The sequence below is a fragment of the Quercus suber genome, unplaced genomic scaffold, assembly GCF_002906115.3.
Source record: "Quercus suber isolate HL8 unplaced genomic scaffold, Cork oak 2.0 scaffold_591, whole genome shotgun sequence".
NCBI classification, from domain to species: Eukaryota; Viridiplantae; Streptophyta; class Magnoliopsida; order Fagales; family Fagaceae; genus Quercus; species Quercus suber.
The window spans coordinates 259,013-282,806 of NW_027070036.1; the positions used below are offsets into that span (position 1 = coordinate 259,013).

Genomic DNA, 23,794 nt, shown 5'->3' on the forward strand with positions numbered 1-23,794 from the left:
AAGTTGTGGCCATTGAAGAATTGCTTCTGACAATTGTCTTGAGAGTTGAGACAACCTACAACTTGGATAATTGTTGTGTTCTGCATTGAAATTCCCTCACTTACCATCTTGCCTCTCTCTCTCTCCTTATATATATATATATATATATATAGTTAGGAGAGTGGGATTTGAACTTTTGGAGTCTCCATTAAAAACATCAAGAGGTGTCAATTATCTCACCCATAGTTCTAGCACACTAACATATCATGGTGAATTGTTAATAATGTAAAAATGCACATGATTTCCGCACAAAATCGTAGAGATCGTATATCTTGGACTAAAGAAACAATTAGTAGTTCCAGGCTTCCAGCTTTACGACATAACCATGTAAATGACGAAAACACCTTTAACAAGGGAAATCTAGATAATCAGCTAACATTTACAGCCACCCATCTACAATGAGTCTCTGGCACGAAACAGATGTTCCCTAATTTATTTACAGACATAAACAGGATAATACAGCCTATACAACAATGCTAGGCAGCTGCAGTTACAAGTAAGATGTAAGGATTTAATAATAATAATAATAATAATAATAATAATAAATAAAGACGTAGCAACAAACAAATATCTACTCAACCACCTTGGTGTCAAAGATTTTGTAGTGTCTACTTCCCCAAACTTCAGTTTTAGAGAGGTAATAAGATTTCAGGCAAAACTGTACCCATGGTGGATTTCTTGGAGCATTGTTTATTTGCTTGCCATTATCACTTACAGTTAGTCCAAGTAATTTGTTTAGCTTCCATGTCAATGCATCCACGGAGGGATAACCACCAAAGAATTTCTCCTATTACAAATGAAGATTACAAAATCAACAAAAATCCAAAGACGTAAAAAGAGCATAGATGAAGGATAGCAGTATATAGAACTGGTTGATTTCAATGCATTGATGAGATCTAAACAAATTCAGCAACCATATGAACAAGGAGCCCCGGGAGAAGATTTTGGATATATGACTTTATCACCCAAAATTGTGAAATTTCAGTCTTGTTAAATGTCACTATTTCTATCTATGGGCTTTACAAGGGAAGAAACTAATGTCTGAACCTCAATGTATATAGGAAAGATAGTTTTCAGTAAACACAGTTCTGTTGGTACAAAGACATTTTCAGGTGCAATCTAGGTTCCAATATATTTAAGTTACATTAAAAGTCGATCTGAAACTCACCCTTCTAAGTGGCAAGAGAAAAGGTAGAAATTAGTTGGTATGATAGAGAGAGACATCAACCTCATGTAAAAGCAAAAAAGCAAGGAAGTCGAAGTTCAATTGTTATGAAAACATTTCTTTTCACGTGACACAAGAAAATATTACAAAGTTCCTCAAATTTACTATGTTGCAATTCAAATGAACATCTATGTATACTTTCAATCACATGACCTATTTAATAGTAATGCAACTTATTTAGATAACTCAATTGGTCATTTTATTAAAATGTGTATGGATAGTCATTTGCAACATCATGAGTTAGAAGAGATCCCTCTAAACTGGTTTGCAGTAAAACATTGTCTCACAAAATATATGATTAGAAAGGTATCTTGGAACTCTTTAGTATGGATCACTTAATTTGCATTCATTATTTTTTGGAATCTCTTCCTTTTGAGCTTTCCCTTTTATTAATAAAATTATTTATTACTTATAAACTTGTGAATACATACATGTTGAAAACAATAGGGGCATCTTATAAGGAAATTTTTTTTATCAATATGGAAAGATTTGAGATGCATTCTTACCCCATCTTCGCCATACAAAAGAGCATGGATTCTGGCAGTTGGATCCTCTAGGGTCAACCTGATCCTGTAAGTCCCAAGTGGAGAGAGGAAGTCCTCAGCCTGCCATGGACGTGCTGCTACAACTCGGGCAACACACTTGAATTTCGTTGTTACCTAAGAGATGCAAAATTCATCAAGCACTGAGATAAAGCTTGTATGGCCCCTGCATAATTTATAGCCTCCTCCAAATTTCCAGGTCAAAGCATCACAATTACCTCTTACCTTCCCTCCCAAACCCTAGTTATTTCCCTACCCAAAGAACACAGACAGTTCCCAAATTTATCCTACATTACTTTCCCACTTTCGCTCAGAATTTTAGATTTTTACCATCAAGATCAGTTTGAGACTTGGTGACCAAGCAAAATGAATTGATCAATAAGGTCTACCATTTTTGTTTGGAAGAGATGGAGGAAAGGGAGAGGCACATACCCCTCTCATTGATCTTTTTCTTCCTCTTTAGTGGCAGTTATGGCCAATTATGTTAATTAGTACATTCTAGCCACCTTACTCTCTCCTCTACCCCCATCTCCCTCCATTCCAAAAATACCCTCTCTTTGATATTTTATGGCTTCTCTGTTGGCACTGGAACCTAGAACCCTAGAACCTATCCCACCCTCTAGAACAGTGTATTAGATAATCTAGGGGAACTCCTAGTGGGAATCAAATCTAAGATGTCTAGGTCTACAACTCATCCCAAACCTCCAACCACTAGGTTGCACCTTGAAGGGAAGCTTATCTATGGGCATCTATATAGGAAACAATGTATATCTCTGTAGGGCTTTAGGATTCAAATTCTAAACAGAAAAGCCTTAATCCAAAAAATTTGAGGCCAGCTATTGATCCTTGACAGATTAGATTGGGTTGGCCACATGAACCCTTTTCCTCCATTTTATTCTATCTGAAGTCATGCTCTTTGTTACATACCTAATTGACATGTCTTTCTTATTACTTTTAATATTATTTTTGGCCTTCCTCTACGTTTGTTCGTTCCCTCAACTTGGATCATCTTACTCTTTCTTACCGGTATATTACTCGCTCTCCTCTGAACATGACTAAACCATCTCAAACTACTCTCATCATCAATAGGGCTACCACTATATTTAGACGGATTTCCTCATTTCCATTTAACAAAATAAATAAGAAATTGATACAAGGTCTTGACTCTCAAGGCTATGTAATGTAGACTCTTTAAATAAATAAATAAAACCCATTTCTCAGCATTTCCATTTAACAAAAGCATCAATAAGACGCAACACCTCTAGATTTCATGGTTCTGATTCAATTGTATTTTAAGCAAATGCTAAAAAAATTTATAATTGAATCTTAAATAGATGTCCTTGAATATGAAAAGAATGTCAATGTAAAAAGAATTTCCACCCACGATCAAGTCAACCCATCAATAAAAGAAATAGGTTCAAAGTACACTTTGTGTAACTTTTAGTTAATGTTACACAATCCAATATCTTTTTTATTGTCCAAGTATTCCAGCAAACCCCCCTTAGATAATATTTTTTTCCTCATACCCATCATACCTGTCCAATATCAAGATGATCGAAAATTAAAACTATCTCATCTGTAAATTATTTGAGATTTTAGTTTTTATACTTTTTAAAATAGAATAAATACATAAATATATGATTTGAATAGTAAAATGACATTTGATTGATTAAAGTTTGACGTACATGGTAAGTATAGAGATAAGAAGTGTAGTTACCAGAGGAATATAAAAAATATTAATTCAATTTACTAAGTGGCGTCACTTTACCAAGGTGTAACTTATACTCTATATATATGTAGGACTAATACTCATTTATAAGATTATGTTTATGATAACATGTAGAACAAATAGAATTGGTAGAATTCCCATGCGATGCCCAAACAACCGTTAAAAAATGGACAATTCTAGAACAGTTACGAATTCCTAGAAGTTTTATATTACAACCTTCCTAACTAATGCACAAATTCTTCTTACATGAGAATTACTTGCCCATAAGAAGTGCTTAAAAAAAACTACCTACGAATCCGTAGATGATAAGTGATTGAAAGTCCCAGAATTGCAGGGAAGCATAGGTGTGGTTCTTTGTTGAAATGAACAAAATTCGATGCTCCAGAATTAAAAAGTTGGGGAGAAGACATTATCATTATAAAGTTCACGGACATCAAAATAAAAAGAATTTAGATGTTACATTTAGATGCATCAAAAGAAAAAGAGTTCTCCAGGGAACAGATATGGTACCTTTGAGCAGGTGAGAATATCCATTAATGTAACAAATGGCACATTATCATAATCTACCACTGCACATTTGTTGGGGAGAGGGGGTGGGGAGAAGATATCATTATAAAACTTCCACAACATGAAATCAATATTATTTGACCTTTAATCAGAGAATTAATGAATGAGAAACCTGTAATATTTGAAGGCCACGGAAAGCTTGAGTATGGAATCCGTCCCCATTTCAGTGATAACCGCTCATTATATAACCTAAGAAAAACAATTACATTGCTACATTTTCTTAGCAAAATATTGATGCCATATCCACTCTTTCATTTTATGATAATTAAATAAAATTTAAAACTAAAAAAAAATAGAGAAAATAGATTTTATATTATTATTATTTCACTGAAGTGTCAATCAAAGATTCAAAAGCAACAATAACCTTTGCCATGCTGATACAAGATGGTCCTCATTTCGCGTATATTGAAGCTTTGTGAAAGGTGTCAAGACACCACGCCATAATCCTGAATGCACTTCACAAAGTACGTTCACAAATTTTACCCATTTTCCAGTATGTAGAAAGCGGAGGAGATGCTTCTGCATGCCTTGGTCAAAGATCACCCTTAAGACGGTTCCAACAGTAGGAAAAGTACATAATACATCTCTTGGCAGGGGCACGGGTTCCAATTGTAAAGGAACAGGGTTATTCAGTTCATCATCTAGCCTGTCATTCATAGTAAAAAAAAATTGAGATCACACACACACACACACACACACACACACAACCTGTCATTCATAGTAAAAAAAAATTGAGATCACACACACACACACACACACACACACACACACACACACAAACAAATAACCAAATTTTGCTTTCTAGAGCTTCAAGATCACTTGTAAATCAAATATCTGAAGAATAAATCTTCTTATGGACATTATTGGTCAAGCTTATCACCTTTTTCTTTTTAATTTTAAAATTTGACAATTACAATGTGAGAGAGAGAGAATTTAAACCTTAGATGTCTCCATTGGAAACACCAAAAGGTGCCAATTGAGCTATACAAGGCTCTTGGTGTCAAGTTTATCACCTTAAACACGAGATAAATGAGTAAATTCAAAAAAAAATTCAAGCTAGAATTACTCCACTAGGCAATCAAGAATGGACATGACAATTCTTAAAAAACTTAGACATGACACAGTAGAGACATGCAAATAAATAAAGTAACTAGTCGGTAACCCATGCAATGCATGAAAAAGTTTTAATATAATATAATAGACAGAGGATGACTGCTAACAGTGAGAGCTAATGGGCCAATGAGCTTTTTCTCCTGCCAGACACCACATTAACACACTGAGCTTTTTCTTGTGTCTGTGCTTCCTGGCCACGAGGCATGAAAGGGTAAGGTGATGCTCCTACATCACACTATTTCACATTTCACATATAGATTGGAGTCGATATTTAACAGGTCAGGCAAAATAAAACCCATTCAAGTGTTGTGGGTAAAGATATATTAAACACTACTACACGGATTGCAATTACCATTCTGTTGTCTTTAGACTGAGAAAAGTTACTGAGTACCATATAAACTTATAGTGAATAAGAAGTTCAACTGCAATTCATCTGCATTACAATTAGAAAGATTGAGTATAACTCGAGATGAAATACTAATCAACTCACTTTGTAGGAAGACTAATTGGTGGAGCATCAGTTCCATCCCAAAGAAATGCCATCCACTCATCTTTAGCAACCTCACAGATATGAACTATCTTAAGGCACAAGACATTGAAAATATGAAAACTGATCAGTACTATAGAAGACAGAAAAAGGATAATAACTTGATCAGGTCAGCCACTATATAATCTTCAAGCACAACCAAGAGAAAAAAAAGGAAAATTACATTTTTAAACAACCCTTAACCCATAAAATCTGCAAACACAACACCATTCCACTTAAATAAGCAGGGGTTTAATTTGTTAATTTCTAAAACCTCAACATTTAACTTTTTTACTTTGAAACTATTACACTTAAAATGTAATTTTCCCAAAAAAACAAAAGAATAAACTGCATTAGTCTTTATGATTAACTAATGTACATAAAATGGTACAAAAAATTTGTTGAATTACCTTGCATATCAAATTAACGCGTTCTTCTTGTTTGATTTCTCTCAAAAACAAGAACTTAGTCAGCCCTACAAAGCAAATGCATAGTTCAAAGCTTTGCATCAAGATGAAATGCACAGTTCAATTCCAGCATTGTAACAGAAAGGAAGGAAATGAAGAAGTTGCGAGACATGTTAAGAGTGAGTCAGGGAGACAAAATTAACCATGACTTTAAGGAGATAGTATAAATATGAAAGAGAGTTGAAATCGTTGTTTAGTGACATCAATGTACTCTTAAAGAGTACCTTCATCAAGCTGAAAATCAACCAACCATTTACGCAGGCCTTTTATAAAAGTCTTGTCAAGGTCTCTTGGGCGAAATTTTGAAGAAACTTGATAAGGAAGACAGTCTTCACCACCGTTCCCTTCATATAAAGCAAAAGAAGAAAACCTCTTATTGAAAACAGCATTCACTTCCCCACAATGAGTTTTCATCTGCAGAAGAACATGCCCCAACTTTTAGCATGCATAAGACAATATAGTTGCATTAAAAATAAGTAAAATGACTCCCACAAAAATGCATAAGGTGGAATAGAGAACAAAGCCAATTTAAAAATTAAATTAGTGGATACTTGTACCATCTGCCTTCATTCCTTTCAGAGGGAAGTTTTTCAACTGAACTATTTTAGGTGTACGATTATATTATCTGAAGCTAATTTGAAGATACATTAAAAAATGTACATCATGCTTCATAATAAGATATCCATTAACAAATTTAAAGGCCTTAACTCCTTGAACATTTTCACACGTCAACCATATGGTACAACCCCAACGGGTAGCACAATCAGCTGAGGACCACACCTTATGAAGCAAGGGTCACTGCTTCAAATCTCACATTCCCTCTCCCCTGTGGGGCAAACAATTACTTATCAAAAAAAAATTTGGAATATGCAAAACATTTTGAAGACTATTGCAGGCCAAAATTCATTTATTACCTTAGACAAAATGGTGTAAGCTAGAAATATTGAGCTCTCCACTTTTTCTAATTACTCATTTCCTTCTTCCTCTCCTTTTCCATATGTTGTTTCATCCATTAAAAGAATATATGACCTTGTTGGAGATTGCTGGTGTTTCCTTTTTTTTCTTTTTCTTTTTCTTTTTTTTTCTTTTTTAAAAAGTAAAATTTACACAGGTTGTGCCCTAAAGGTACACCAGCACTAAGTACAAAAAGAACAACTATCAATCACCTTAAGCATATTGGACCAAGAATAAGGACCAAAAGCATTCACCCACTCAAATAGAGATTTGACTAATGAAAATTTCAGATATAGAACAGAATTCTCACAATCCTCAAAATGTCTGGCATTTCTCAACCTTTAAATGCTCCACAAAAGACAATGTGATATCATGTCCCAAATTAATATTTCTGCATCTACCAAACCTGCCTTTCCAACAAGCTAATATGCCTGCAACCGTTTGTGGCATCACCCATTGAACCCAAAAGAGAAAAGATCAAAAGACCAAACTCCAAAGGTCATGGGCTACAGGGCAATGCAAAAGCTCGTGATCCAATGTTTCCCGAGCCATCGTACACATACAACACCAACCAATAATAATGACTCACCTCTTTCTGAGATTATCAACTGTGAGAATTTACCCTAAAACTGCTGTCCAAAGAAAGAAACTGCCTTGGTTTGGACCTTAATTTTCCATATGCTCCTCCAGGGAAAATATGAGCAAGTTGGAGGGTTGGTTCAACACAGACTATAATAGGATTTAACAGCCAAGGCATTCTAAGAAGATGATATCCAACGCCTTAAATCTTCCCTATTTAGCCTATGCTCGGAATATAGGATATTTATGAATATTACTACTGATTTTAATTCCTAATCTTTGACTGATCTCACAAAGTAATGCCCCCAATGATAATTTTTCCCAAATGATCAATCTGCCATTGAAACCTCCTTATCACAAGCAACAGTAGAGTTCCAGGAAACACTCCATCAGCGGTTGCCCTCCACACCAAGAATCATGCCACTATACGCAAGGACCATCATCCACCTCACAGCTAGTGAAACAAAGAAAGCTTTCCCAGCCTTTCCTTATATTCTTCCATAAACTCACCTCTTTTTTTCTTTTCTTTTTTTTTTTTTTTTGATAGGTAATAAAGAACTATTATTAATGAAAAAATAAAGAATAGTACAAGTTGTTCATGACGATAAACAACAAGAAAAAGATAAAACAAACAGCAAAAAAGCGGGAAATCAAGAAACTAATCTAAGAGAAAACATAAACTCAGAGAGAGAAGAATAATCAGTAAAACCCCAACAATGAAACCACTCAAAAGGCTACATTGGCATAAAACCTTTAACTCATCCAACGTCTTCCATAAACTCACCTCATACGAGCCTGTGACCCTATTAAGCATCACCCACCCCACATGCTACCATATTTATGGTCCACAACCCTTCTCCACAAAGCCCCCTCTCAATTGCATTCCTCCATTTACCTAATAAAGCTTGATTGAACACAACTACGTTCTTAATGCCTAACCCTCCACTTTTAGTTGATTCACAAATTTTCATCCTTTTTCTTTCTCCTTTTTGATAGGTAAAAATAATATTATTGAAACGAGACTACTTCTTGAAAATAAGCACAAAGTAGCCTAAAGAATAACAATGGGAGAAATATCTACATATGAATTGACTCTAAGAAGATGTGAATAGAGTTACTATCAGTAAGACCCAATACAAAAGACTACTCATAAAGAGAACTAATGAACAAAGCTTGAAATTGAGAAGACGTGCACTCCACATTTTCAAAAGTATCAAAAGTACACTGATTTCATTCCCTCCATATCAGTGGCAGAGCCACATTGAGACCATTGGGGCCCATGGATATATAACAATTCAAGAAAATTTCAAAGTAATGCTACTTCCACATTATTTTCACAATAAATTTCATAACAAAATTTAGGTGATAATTTGTTACTGATTCTTATTTGAGCCCACCGGTGACATCGCTTTCTACCTACCACTAACAGTTTACACTTGCACTCAAAATTTGTTATGAAAATGTTGTGATCCTATCATTTTTTTTTTATATAAAACTTTATGACCAGTAAACAGTGACACTTCTTGGAACTCTAAAACTTTTACCGATTGAATTGAATTTCTTACTTTTTAATATTGACTATTTGACTAATTTATAAATTTAAAAAAAAAATTAATTAAAAAAAAACTAGTGTTAAAGTTTAAGTTCAATTGCAAGACTCCAAGCATTTGTATACAGAATAAACTAAATTACAAAAAAAATAAAAATAAAACCCTTTAAATAGGGATGATAATTGACATGATAAAAACGGATAATTAAAATAATTTTTTACCATTAAAGTTTCAAGTTTGCATGTTTTCAGATTTAAAATACAATCTCCTAACACTGCACACACTTTGACGTTGATCAATTTAACCAATTTTAAAAAACCAATGAGTATCTAGCTAAAAAAGTAGATAAATTAGAGTTATATCTTACCATTTCTTTGGGTACTTTCAAAACTAAATCACATCTATAAAGAACGCAATAAATATTAAGCATATTTACATTTTCATTTTCATGGAATCTAATTTAATGGATATAATGTATCATATAAATATAACATGGTTATAAAGTAATTGTGTATTAAATTGCGTTGATACTTAATAGTACTATTTGGCCCTCCCAATGACAAATTGCTAGCTCTGCCACTGCTCCATATAGTCCACATCAAAGATAATGGAATAAGATTCTAGATATCTGAATATGGTCCTCGACATAGCCACTTGCATAATAAATCAAGAACCTTCTCCAGTAAAACCCATTGAACCCCAAACATCATAAATATAAAGCTTCACAACTCGAAAGCCATGCTACAGTGAATCGAAAGGTTATCCACAGTCTCCCTGCTACAACAACACATACAACACCAACTACTCACCATTGAATACCTCTCTTGATGAGATTCTCACAAGTGATAATTTTCCCTCAAGCAGCTGTCCACAAAGAAAAAAACTCTCCAAGGGGCCTTGACCCTCCATATGGCCTTCCAAGGAAAAGGCATAGCGCGTGAGCCCCGCAATGTCTCACAAAAAGATTGTATAGTGAACTCCCACCCCAATACTCTTTAACTTTCATCTCATCCTATCATTCCCCATTAAGGGGATTGTGAGAGTTCAACAAATGGAAAAATAAAGTAACCTCATCAATCTCTCGCTTATGAATTCCACACAACAATTCCTACTTTGCCCCTCCACCAATTTCTCCAATAATGATTCCACATAAGCATTCTTATACATGAAAATTTCAAATAACACAGAAAACATCAGTTTTAAAGGCTAATCCCCACATCAAATATCATGCTAGGATCAAACTCAACTACCAAAACCTACATCAAAACGAATGCACTGTAAGAAATGATCTCCCGTCATTCTAATGCTCCTTCAAAACCCACAGCCACGAATGCCTCAAATAGGTTTCGATAACCATCCACCCCATTCCTCCCCATATTTCACAGTAACTAATTGTCTCCACAATTTTTTTTCCTCCAACCCAAACCCCCATATCCACTTTCCTAACTAAGATTGATTGAAAGCGGTAAGTTTTCAAATCCTCAACCCCTCCCCCCTCCCCTCCCCCACATTAGCCAAAGGCGTGCACACCTTATCCCATCACACCAAGTGGTGCCTGTACTCCTCTGTAACCTCTCTATTCTATTCACCACATTGGAGGGAATGGTGAATAAAGATAAATAATAGTTAGGCAAGCTTGAAAGCGTGCTCTTCAATAACGTTGACCTTCCCCCTTTAGATAATTACATCCTCTTCCAACCAGCTAAATGACATTGAAATTTCTCCAAAATGGGATTCCAAATTCCTGTTGATTTAAAAGAGGCCCCTAATGGCATTCCAAGATAAGTCATAAGAAAAGACCTCACCTTGCAATACAAAAGATTATCCAGTTCATGCACATTCTCCACCTCACCCATCGGCACCATCTCACTTTTTCCCAAATTAACCCGCAACCCAGTCACTGCCTCAAAACAAGTTAGTAACAATCAAATGTACAAAATCTCTTCCGTGCTTGCATCACAAAATATAACAATGTCATCAACAGATAGAAGATGTGAGATAGACATCCACCAACATTTCCCACCTCAAAACCTTTAATAAGTCTATCCTCCTCCATCTTCTTCTATTGAGAACCTCCATGACAAGGATGAAGAGCAAAGGAGATAAAGGATCCCCTGCCACAGTCATCTAGATGAGCAAATAAAAAACCACAACAAGACCCATTAACCAAAACAAAAAACTGTATTGTGGTGATACATGTACGAATCCACCCTCTCCACTTTTCACCAAACCCCATCCTCTCCAATAAATAAAGAAGAAGCTCCCAATTAACATGGTCAAAAGCCTTTTCTATATCCAGCTTATAGATAATGCCAAGAATGTGACTTTTGATTTTGAGGATTAATGCCTAACATTAATAGCATTAGGTTTGAGGATTAATGCTATAAATGAGGAATTAAGTGATTTTTCAAACTTATAGTATTTATGAAATTCCTCAAAAACAGCAAAAACATCTGCTGCAACCATCCTCCAACAATGCTAGAAAAAGGCCATAGTGAAAACTTAAACTCATCACCAATTCCACCCCACAAGAAATCCTTTTGCAACTTTTCAATAGAAAGAGCAACCCCCGTAGAATTAGGGAATAAAGATAGGTAGCATTGGCAGGTTGGATAATGTGCTATTAATTAAAGTGACTCAGCCTCCCTTAGAAAAATACATCCTTTTCCATCCAGCTAGTTGTTTCTCCATTCTTTCCACAACAAAGTTCCAAACTACCTTCTGGTTCAAAGTTGTCCCTTAAAGAAGGCCCAAGTATTTCAATGGGAGCATCGCCACTTTACATCCCAATTGTCAACTAGATCTACAACATTCTGCACAAGACCTACCAATACCAATTTTGAATTCCCTAAATATATCTTTAAACTCAACACAGCATGGAACCACACAATTACACATTTCGAATACCATATTTGCTCTGGGTCAACCCCACAGAAAATTAATGTATCATCTGCAAATAGTAGATTTGAAACCATTAATGTTGAGTCAGTTGAACCCCCTACCTTGAAGCCCAAAAAACATCTCCCTTCAACAGCCTTCTCCATTAACCTACTCAAAGCCTCCATAACAATTATAAATAATAAAGGAGATAATGGATTGGCCTGTCTCAACCCTCAAGAGCTTTGGAAGAAACCACACAAGCTACCATTCACTAAATCATAAAAGCGGATGGTGGAGATTCAAGAAACAATCCAGTAATCCACCTTCACATTTCACCAAAACCATAGCCTTGCAACAAATAAATGTGGAAATTCCAGTTAACATGATCATACATGTTTTCCAAATCTAGCTGCACAACACCCCTGGCATGCCCGTCTTCAGTTTGTTGTCTTAACATTCATTGGCAATAAAAACAGGCAGTCTCCCTCTAACAAAAGCATTCTAGGACTCAAACACCACCCCTGAAAGCACTTTCTTCAACCTATTAGCATTGGCCCATTTAACTTCCCACCAGCCATCTAGGCCATGCTCCACTCCCAATTTTAAAATTAGTTCAATACATACATTGATGATCCAACCCAATCCCCTCATTTAAATCACACCCATGCAAAGCCACTTGGCTCCCTCTCCCCCAAGTACAACATTGCTAATGTGATTCTTCTTTCATTCGACATTAATCAAAAATAAATAAAAATTTATCCGCATTTTTATGATGACTTCAAATGTTTTCTATTATAAATAAAAGAAATGTCGTCCTTCCCATCCTTCTTTGCTGAATCTTATTACTTTGGCCGTGGTCGTTTAAGGTAGTCAGTGGTTTTAGAGACCCTTTTTTTTATAGCTTTTTGTTATCTCATTTCTGATAATTAAAATATGAACTGGTAAAAAATATAAATAATTAAAATAAAACCCTGGGAGATCCAATAATTTACTAAACCAGAGAACTTGAAAGAAAAAGAAATTGACAAATTGCCTATATCTTAAAAATTTATCACCTAGAAAAGCATAGTGGAAATCATATTTTGGAGGAATTTACAATTAGGATATACCACAACATGAGAGAGCTGAATTATATCCCCAGCTGACGCAACGTGGGGAAGCATTTCCATACTTTCAGCAAAAAAATTAACTGAAATCCCAGGTTTCGGGCGTGATTCATCAATTATTTTTAGTGTGCAAAAGCAATCTGCAAACAAATCATAATACTTGCTAAGAGTACTAAAGTGCAAGAATATTCATAGCAACAACTTGAATACTGAAGTTCACTTATCAAAAATGGTTTTCAAAAAGGTTTGCATAAGGAATTATGAAATTTACGATTGTTAAAGCACATGAAGAAAACTAAAATCATTGGATCTCAACTAAAGCAGAAGCAGAAAGTTAAATTTTCAAATAACTATTTAGTATTTACTGAGTGACTTTTATATACTATTTACTGAGTGGCTTGATTATGAAAATTAACATATGTAATATGTGCAAACTTTGACTTTAGAATTTACTAGGAAATGAAAGCCACGCAATTCAGAACCAACCAAGATTCACAAGATTATCTAAAGCAATGTTCAAGAATGCATTTTTTTTTCCTCCCAAAATAATAATTTTCATCTAACTTCAAAAGCTGGAGAAGATTTCTTTGTTTCAAGATTTGCATAGAGATCTAAAGCAAAATATGCCATCCACAACAATGAGATGATTCTAAGATACTCATGGTCAATCCACAACTCTCACTAGTCCTTTTGTAATATTGAGAAGAAATTGATTCAGCCATGAAAGAAAAGAAAATTCAAGTTGCAAGATTGGGAATTAGAGTCCCTAGCATCTTCCATGAATTTAATTAGTTAAAATAGTAAAGATAAATTATGATGGAACCCATCAAAATGTAGACTTTTTTTTTTTTTTAAAAAAAAAATACCCAAAAAACAAAAGTGGAAAAGATAGTAAAAAAGATGTTTTAAATTGGCAACATTATTAGATTATATGAAGAAAGAGAGAGAGAGAGAGAGAGAGTAGTGGCTCAGAGCAAACACCTTACTTATTGCAGTTTTCATCAGTCCACTACCAAACCAACTAAAAAAACTGGTAGCAGCAGTAAGACCGGCCTTTGTGTCATCATCGCCCAGCAATAAATTACCATTTTCATTCAAACAAACGGAATAACATAGAAATGAAATGCATATAAAAGAAAGAGAGAGAGAGATACCAGTGCCCTTGGATTGCTTAGGGAAACCGATCTCGAAGATGACGCCGATGAGGTTCACCTTCTGGTTTATGGAAGTAATGGCGTCCCTTATTTGAAGGAACTTGTAGTCATCATCCACCATCTCTCTCTCCCTCCAAAACCCTATCTCTCTCTCTCTCTCTCTCTCTCTCTCTCTAAAACCCTCTTTCTTTCTTTTGAGTGAACGACTCTTTTGCTTTTTAAAATTTAATCCAATTGCCGTATCTGCTGCCGGTGTTTTAATAGGGACCATTTTAATTTAGATGGCTGACACGTAGCATACAAAAAATCCAAGGGTTTAAAATTACATATGTCATGGACGTTTTTTAACCCTTGGATTTTATGTGTGCTACGTGTCAGCCATCTAAATTAATAATGTGGCAATCTGCAACTCTACCATTCTACTAGGGCTCACGGAGCACTGCGGTCACGTGCTAAAATTTAAAATAAAATAAAATAAAAATTGTTCCTTTTTCTTTTTTCTTAAATTAAATTTAAAACAAATTTCTTGTTAAAAAAATTCTAAAATTCATTTTACACCGTGGCATTTGGTTTTCTGTAAACGTTACTATGTTTGATTTGTTTATTTGTACACAACATTAAGGTAATGTAAGATTCTTGTACTTTTTCCTTATGTTAATGAATGTTTATTTAGTATCAAAAAATTAAAAAATAAAAAGGTAATGTAAGATTCTTCCAAAGAATTTCACATTACTACATATTATGATAATTGCCTTATTAAATAATGATAATCTTATATTACCTATTTATGAAAATGAGATAATTTTTCAATAGATAAAATTGCACATATGTTGGGTGGCTATTTAAGGAATTTTTTCTATGGTAATATTTAAGAAATTTAAATTATGCAAAAATTAATATAAAAAAAGAACTTTCTTCTCAAAATAATAATAATAATAATAAAGAACTTTTAAGTATTTAAGAAATTGATGCAGAAGAGTATACCTTATTGGAAACTTTATTATTATGACCAGAAGATAATTTTATCTAGATTTTTGTCTTCTCAATTGTATCAAATTGATTGAGAATCAGGGCTATAATGACATGTTGTTAATAATGCCAAGACGTTATTTCATCAAGGCTTCTCTCTCATGTAAAGTTCTAAGTATCATGATTAGTGGCAACTCCAAGAAGTTTTTTGAAGATGGTCGTTAAGAAATTTAAATTCTATAAAATCTAATAAAAATATAATTTTATATATTGAAAAAACACACATGCGTGCGCAAAACACATAAAGTTTTACAATTTCCTTCTACAAATTTCTTAGTTATTGAATATTTTATAATTATTTAAAGTTTTCAAAATAAATAGTGTCAAATTTTTTTAAGCATATTTAAAATAAATTACATATTTTAATAAGAAAAATATTTATTTTTCTCCCAACTTATCAATACATTGAGAACATGTAGGAGTATTCATAGTGTCACATGTGGGGGCCTTAGGCACATTAACATACTGGGTCCTTTTTATAAATCAATCTTTCGAAGCCTTTTGTTTTAGAGAAATACTCTGCTCACTATATTTTTAAAATACTTTCACAACAAATACTATATGGCATGTTGTTATTGATAGCCAAAAAAAAAATTCAATTATGAATTCAAATTAACACTAGTAACAATTTATCACTTAAAATTTATTATAAAAATGTTACAAAAACATAATATTTTTCTTCATTTTATTGTCCTTTTGCTTTTGACATTAACATGCAATTAATGTAAAGAATGTCATATAGATACACCCAAATCAAGTGGAAGCTTTCTTTGTCAGATTTTCTTTATGGAAAGTTATACTTTGATTTGATTGGACTTATATAGATACGTCGTGAGTGTGATTTGAGAGGAAAAGGAAATAACAATAATGTCAACCACAAAAATGCGTTATGGGGTGTGAATATCTCAACAAAAGACAAGTCCTCCTCTTAGAAATAGTGCAACAATTTCCCTTGATCGTTCTTAATAACTTCACCAAAAATGTATATTTAAATACCACCATCGCATTCTAAAATCCTTGCAAACGAAGCCTCTTAGTCTTAACTCATTTCGCTCTGACAATTCCAATCATTTTCTTTCTTCATCAATATTGAACCATGTATTTTTGAAGGAAAAACCTTTTTAGCATTGCCACGGTCATTATGCTTTTGTCTTTGATTTTCCTTGCTAAGCTTCATGAAGTTATTGGGTGAGCATCCACAGCAGTGGAGCTAAAAATTTAGCTTTTTAGCTCCATCAAAAGTTACTTTATCTATTATACCTACACACATGCTGTAGCAGTGGATCTATTTTAGCTTTCAACACAATAAAATAATATAAACATCACAATAAAATAATATATCTACTATAATAAAATAATATATCTACTACAATAAATAACAATCACAACCACTTGTAACCGTCACTGCCATCGCTACCGCCGCCGCCGCCGCCATCGACTCTTCCACCACTACCGCCACCACCGCCGACTCCATAAAATTAGAAAAAAAAAAATTTACAAACTTCCCTGCACACAGAAAATTCCCAAACCAACATTTATATCAAAATTTCAAATACTTAGAATTATAACAATAGAATATGATTATGCATAAATGCTTAATTTGACATGTAACTTAATCCCACTGATAAAGAAAATACCAAATTTATTTTTGATCATCTCACAACCAAACTAACAATTTCACATTAAAATGACCACAAGAAATGTGTGCTCTGTTTCTAGTTTTGTGCAACAATATATCCAACAAAATCCGCCCAAATCAGATGTGAAACATTAAAACAAAATCCCTACACCAATGCTATCTCATCCAAATTTGCAATTCGTTGGTAGTTCTATTTTCAAGCATCCACAACAGAGAGTAGAAACACCAAACAATCAAATAATAATAACGACAGAGAGTGAGGATGTTTTAATACCCAAACAGAGAGGATGCTAATTCCTTTTTAATCTAACATAATTTAGGTGCTTACAATATGAGAGGATGAGTTTTTGAAGCTAAACAAATCGTTCAACACCAAACACCAAACAACAATAAAAAATCAAATATCAAAAATAAAAAACAAAGAAATCCACATGAAGTGGATCCAAATCAAAAACCGAAAGTGGATCGGCGGATCGGCGAAGAGGACAGAGACAACTGACCTGAAGTGGATCGGCGGAAGCGAAGTGCGTCTGAGGCAGATCGGCGGCGTGGGTCTGAACTTGACGATGCCGGCGACGTTGAAGATGGTCGGGCTGGCGACGTTGAGAGAGTGAGCTTAAGAGGCTTGAGATGAGAGATCACAGTGAACAAGAGAGAGTGAATCATGAGACTGGATTTGATAAAGTGAAAAAATAAAAAAAATAAAAAAAAAAGAAGCAGGTTGTACCGTACTGGAGTTGACGAGGACGGCGACCCGTCGGAGTTGACGATGGCGGTGACTGTACCGGAGTTGAGGATGGCGGTGACCGTACCGTAGTTGAGGACGACGGTGGGTCTGTGTGTGAGCTTGAGAGGCTTGGAGGCTTGAGATGAACGAGAGAGAGTGAGAATAGAGTGAGAGGACCAGTTTTGATAAACGAAAAAAAAAAAAAAAGGAACGGGTGGATCAGATGAATAAAAAATCACTTTTTATTTTTAGCTCCAAGCTACAGTGCACATCTATCTTTAGATGTACACTGTAGCGAATCATCTATATATTTTTGCTTTAGCTCCACTGCTGGAGCATCATTTTAATGAAAGTTGAGTTAAAATATAGCATTATTGCTTTATACCACCACTGCTGCAAATGCTTTACAAAGCCAAAATATGGGGTAAAAATAATGTCATTTTCATCGTAAAAAAGAATTCCAAATAACTCATCACTAAATTAAACTTATTAAATTAAAATTTGTAATTCTAGCACAATCTTTTTAAGAACAACTATGTGCGTTGAAAACTCAATGTTATTTTTTTTAATAAGAAAGACTCTCTCTTTTTTTTTTTGAAAATATTAAGTATTTTAACACACACACACAAGGGGAGAGAAGAGAAGGTTTAAAAAAAATTAATAGTGATGCATATCCAAAAAGGTCTAATAAACAAAACTCAATAGTATTGATATAAGCTAATTACATATATCTCTATGTATTAAGAGAATTCAAAAAGTTGGTTAATTTTACCTTTATTGACTAAAATACCCCTAATACCTCATATTATTATTACACTTAAAAAAAAATGAGGTATATAAGAAAATTCATTAGCTAAATTCAAAATTATTTAAAAACAAAAAAACAAAAATCCCATGTACAACTCCACTATCAAGCATTTACACAACCTCCTAGCAAATTTTTAGCGTTTTATTTTTAAAACCCATCTAGAATGTAGACATTAAAAAAAAAAAAAAACACTTTTAATGTGCGGAACTAAATTGTTTTCTCGTTGAAAAATTTTTGGATTCTATTATCTTTTCTATAAAACAAATATAAAAAAATTCTCTTAACTCTTTTTACTACTCTCCCACAAATCCACAATCCTACGTTTTTTTTTTTTTTTTTTTTTTATAATTTTTAAATCCTCCCGTTAAAAAAAAAAAAAAAACACTCTTAACGCGCAAAACTAATTTTTCCTCTTTGCAAAATTTTCAGATTCTCTTTTTAAAACTTATCCAAAATGTAGACATCATTACCTTTTCTTAAAACCCAAAAAAAAAAACAAAACAAAAAACAAAAAATCTTTTAACTTTTTTAACCACTATCCTACTAACCAACAATCCCACGTTTTCTTTTTCTTTTTAATCCACACGTTTCCTTTCGTTTTGTTCAAAGTTCAAATTATCCTAATGTTCTATTTGAAATCAAATACTGTTAGTGACATTAGACCTGTTAGTACACTAGATTTTCCATGTCCTAACTTAACTAACTTTACCTCTCAAAAAAAAAAAAAAAACTTTTTTAATTACATCTCATGCGGTTTAAAAACAAAAAAACAATACACCCTTATTCGTCAAGAAGTGCTCAAAACTTCCCATATATTCCTATAAATAATTAAATATTAGGAGAAAACAAATAGCGTATGTGTTTCAACCACCTCAAACTTCCCCCGAAAAAATGTAGCAACGTATCCTCAAACTTTCTCACAAGGAAAAATGAAGAAGAAAGCAATCCTATAAGATGTTTCAAGAAAAAATTGCTCAAGAGAGTGGCAGATTATCTCAAATTTTATTCTTACCTGATTGAATAAAGCCCGAAATTTTTATTTCTTTTGATTTAGTAATTACTGTCTATTTTTTGCTCTAAATTAAAATTTTGGATTTTATTCAATGTTCTTGACATCTTCCTATAGATCCATAATTGGAGTACCAAATATTTGTACATAGATTTCAACGTTTCCCTTATAGAATCATATCAATTTGTTTGTTTGTTCTGGGATGAATTCGTTTTGGCTATTACTATATTACGCTTGCATATAATTCTGTAGTATTATGTTAATGCCATCAATACAGATGTGCAAATACAAGAGAGTGGCTGTGGAAACTCAAGAAAAAGGAGATAAGCAAAGAAAAATTGGAAAACCTCCATTTATTATCTAAGGAAGAGCAAGATCTCTAGCATGAAGTTCCACTTTAATTTTTGTACCAATTGTTTAAACAAATTTCAAAATTATTACAGATTTCTTTTTTTCTTTTTTCTTTTTTCTTTTTTCTTTTTTCTTTTTTCTTTTTTTTGTATGAACCGTCCCATAGATTTTTTTTTAATTGTCCCATTAGATTTCAAGTGTTACAATATTTTTATTTTTTTGTATTTTTTTTGTATTTAGTGTTCTAGGAGATTTCAATTCCATTTTAGATTTTGCGTCAATTATTACTTTTTTTTTTTGTTGAATAGAAATCTTATTGATCAACAACAGATATAGAAGTCTGAGATGCCTTAGCCAAGATAATATTAACAAAACTTGAAGATAACATTAACAAAACTTGGGGGGCCAAATCCTAGATCAAAAGAACCAAACAAAGACTGGTTAGGGGACCAATTGGCAAGCACATGGGCAGCCTGATTAGCCTCCCTATGAACCCAATTAAAAGATACATGACTATTGTCACTGATTACATTCTTAATAGATTCAACAAAATTCAAAAGTCTCCAAGGAATTAGGTTCCCACCAGATTTGGTGGCATCTATACAAACTTTATAGTCACTCTCTATAACACAACTACAAAAAGAGAAGTTAATAGCAATATGTATAGCCGATAGGATGGCATAGGCCTCTGCTTGAACATGGATGTTGGTGTTAACTTTCTTGTGAATTGCAAACACCAATTTCCCTCTCCAATCTCTGGCAACAATTGCTATGCATGAAGACATATCACCTATTGCTGCATCACAATTCAATTTTACTATACCTTGGTTTGGACAACACCACCTGGCACTTCTTTAAGTTGGAACTCTTGTCAACACTGGAACTTTGGACCCTCCACTGGAGGAGATCTCACATTAACTGCCTTGTTTCTCCATATCCAAATCATATCTAAAGTTAGAGCTCCAAATAGCAAAAATTCATCTCTTTGCTCCTTTTCTAGCTAGAGAGACAAAGGAGGATCAATGAATAAACCAATCAATGGGCTGGAGATTGAATCTGCCATTTGTCAATTCTAAGGTTCCACTGACTACCAAACCATATGGCTCTAGCAATGTGACATTGAGTAAAGAGGTGTAGGGCTAATTCTGCCTCAACATTACATAGAGGGCAACTAGTGTCCGAGGAGGGTGGAAACTCGCTCAACTAATCCTTAGTGGGAGGAAGATAAAATACTATTCTCCAAAGATGCATCTTTAGCCTCTCATGAATGTTGGCCTTCCAAATTTTCCTTGTGAGAGAAACACTGCTAGAAATATATCAGGTTGGAATGATAATTTGTTGAATGAGTTGTTTGACCAAGAGTCTGTTATGGCTATTAAAAACATCCCAATTTGGTCTTTTGGTTAGGAAGATAGATGGACTTAGACCAAATTTGAAAATGGGCAGTTCTCGGTGAAATCTTGTTATCGTCTCATTACTGAAAGTGATATATTTAAAGTAATAAACGATAAATGATATTTTAAAATAAATAAAGGATATATTTTAATAAAAAGATATTTATTTTTCTCCCAACATATCAGTACATTAAGAACACATAGGAGTGTTCAGGCTATCACACGTAAGTGCCTTAGGCATATTAACGTACTAGGTACTTCTTACAAGTCAGTCCTTTGAAACCTTTTGTTTTAGAGAAATACTTTGTTCATAACATTTTTATAATATTTTCACAACAAATACTAAGTGTTATATTGTTATTAGTGGGCAAAAAAATAATTTCAATTATGGATTCAAATTAAAACTAATAACAACTTGTCACTTAAATTTTTTTATGAAAGTGTTACAATTCCAATCATTTTCTTTCTTCATTAATATCGATCCATGTATTTTTGAAGGAAAAACCTTTTCAACATTGCCACAGTCATTATACTTTTGTCTTTGATTTTCCTTGCTGAGCCTCATGAGGTCATTTTGTGTTACAAAACCAAAATATGTGGTAAAAATGGTGTCATTTTCACCATAAAGAAGAATTTCAAATACCTTATGACTAAATTAAACTTATTAAATTAAATCTTTTTAATTCTAACACAATCTTTTTAAGAACAACTATGTGTATTGAAAACTAAATAGTATTTTTTTTAAAGCAAAACTCAATACTCAGTAGTATTGATATAAGCCAATTACATATATATATATATATATATATATATATATATATATATATACACTTAAATGTCTTAAATTAAACCCGACTTATTTTAGATCAAATCTGACCTGTACATCTTTTGAAAGCTATTTTTCTGGTTGTTGACCTTGGGCTATGAAATAATAGGTAATAATTGAGGTGAAAAAAGCACTAGCCCATTTATTTATATTCTGATAAGATAATAAGGTTTTGGTTCACATTACTTAATTGCATAGATTGGGCCATTGCCCAATATTGTCATTGTCACTTGGGTTGTTCAAGGCTTAAACCTGCAAGTAAGCTCACAACTCGGAAGTCACAACTAATGGTTTTGGAATTATAATTTGTCTTATGAATACAATTACTCAAAATTAAAATGATAAACATTTAGAAAAAAAAAAAAAAAAAAAGAAAAGAAAAGGAAATGACATTATATTCTGACTAAACCCATCACATGTGCTTTGCACATGCAATAATGTTTATTTATTTATTTATTTGTTTTTTGCATTTGTGTTTAATGTTTAAAAGTGATATATAAATAATTGTGTGTGTGTGTGTGTGTTTTTTTTAAGAAAGAGGTAAGGTAACATATAATAATGTTTAAAAATGAGATAAAAATAAGGCGAAACTACACTATTGGTCCCTGAAATTTATTCTGTGTACGCAATTGGTCCCTCAAGTTTGAAGCGAGCACAATTAGTCCCTTAAGTTTTAAAACTGAGTTGTATTGCTCATTTTACTAACTTCTGTTAACGGTGTTACTTATGTGGCTAACTTCACAATGACTTGACATTTTCTTTAATGATGTGGCTTTTAATTAAAAAATTATAAACTAATGGCTTAAAAAGGGGGAGTAGAGTAGGGGGGAGAGTAATACAATTACCTTTTTTAAAGGGGGGGGTTGAGGAGATTGGAGGGGTTTGGACTCCCTCTACCCCCAATTTTAATTCCCCAATTGGAGAGATTTGGAGGGGAGTAGAGTACATAAACTATTAACCAAGAATCATTCCTTTTATAACAAAATTAGGGAAGGGTATTCCTTCCCCCTTACTAATTTTAAAACATCCAAATAAGGTGGAGGTGAATCATTCTCCTCTACTCTCCTCCCCACTACCCTTCCCTCTACCCTCTACTCCTCCCTCTCTAAACTTCCAAACAAGCCATAAGTGAGAAAAAATATTAACCGGTACCAAATTAAAAATATATATTTTCTGTCCTATTCTCATAATCAAGTGCAAGATGAATCAGTCCTATTTTCTTTCATTCTTAGGTAGACATGTACAGTGAATTTAGAGATTCAGCTTCACGCTCTAATATAACTCAATTCTATGAAACTACAAATACCACCATCTCTTATGCTCTAGAAGTCGTAGAAAGAAATACAAAAAGAAGATTTACAGATTTTTTGCTAAGCAATCATCATCACCTCCAAGCAGAAGAGGTTGCCATTTTTCTGTCCAGCCAGCTAAGGTAAAAAGCCCCATCCCTCCTTTCGAGTCTATAATTCACATGAAACTGCAGCTTCAATAGATCGTTAACAGTGTCAGTCACAGAGGTACTCAATGGGTATAGAGTAAACCCTGCCATTGAAAGTCTCCTAATCCACTTTCCTAGAAGT

General features: G+C 33.6%; 1 protein-coding gene and 1 non-coding gene across 4 annotated transcripts; both read right to left on the reverse strand.

The window, feature by feature from the left end:
* Window positions 1-328: 328 nt before the first annotated feature.
* LOC111994769 (protection of telomeres protein 1b) lies at window positions 329-14,657 on the reverse strand. Of its 3 annotated transcripts, XM_065764892.1 has the most exons (11): window positions 14,432-14,540; window positions 14,259-14,330; window positions 13,281-13,417; window positions 6,433-6,622; window positions 6,152-6,216; window positions 5,706-5,794; window positions 4,467-4,748; window positions 4,215-4,291; window positions 4,046-4,104; window positions 1,771-1,923; window positions 329-826 (listed from the first exon to the last, which is right to left on the reverse strand). In XM_065764892.1, exons 3-11 carry the CDS (start codon window positions 13,338-13,340, stop codon window positions 611-613), a joined length of 1,191 nt encoding a protein of 396 aa, XP_065620964.1. In that variant the 5' UTR covers window positions 13,341-13,417; window positions 14,259-14,330; window positions 14,432-14,540; the 3' UTR covers window positions 329-610. The 3 variants fall into 3 exon arrangements, with proteins under 3 accessions (XP_065620964.1, XP_065620963.1, XP_065620965.1); XM_065764891.1 differs by lacking the exon at window positions 14,259-14,330 and having other exon boundaries at window positions 14,432-14,657; XM_065764893.1 differs by lacking the exons at window positions 13,281-13,417; window positions 14,259-14,330 and having other exon boundaries at window positions 14,432-14,543.
* LOC136063898 (small nucleolar RNA snoR113) lies at window positions 14,241-14,349 on the reverse strand. The gene has a single exon (XR_010625551.1). It is a non-coding gene; the product is annotated as a small nucleolar RNA snoR113 (small nucleolar RNA).
* Window positions 14,658-23,794: the final 9,137 nt, after the last annotated feature.

Bases quoted from the DNA above. Each gene is read 5' to 3' on its own strand.
- LOC111994769 (XM_065764891.1), bottom strand. From the start codon at position 14,552: ATGGTGGATGATGACTACAAGTTCCTTCAAATAAGGGACGCCATTACT. The intron at 6,217-6,432 runs GTACTCTTTAAG...TTTGCTTTGTAG, and splicing joins TGATTTTCAGCTTGATGAAG to GGCTGACTAAGTTCTTGTTT. The intron at 4,105-4,214 runs GTTTCTCATTCA...ACAAATGTGCAG, and splicing joins GTGGCCTTCAAATATTACAG to TGGTAGATTATGATAATGTG.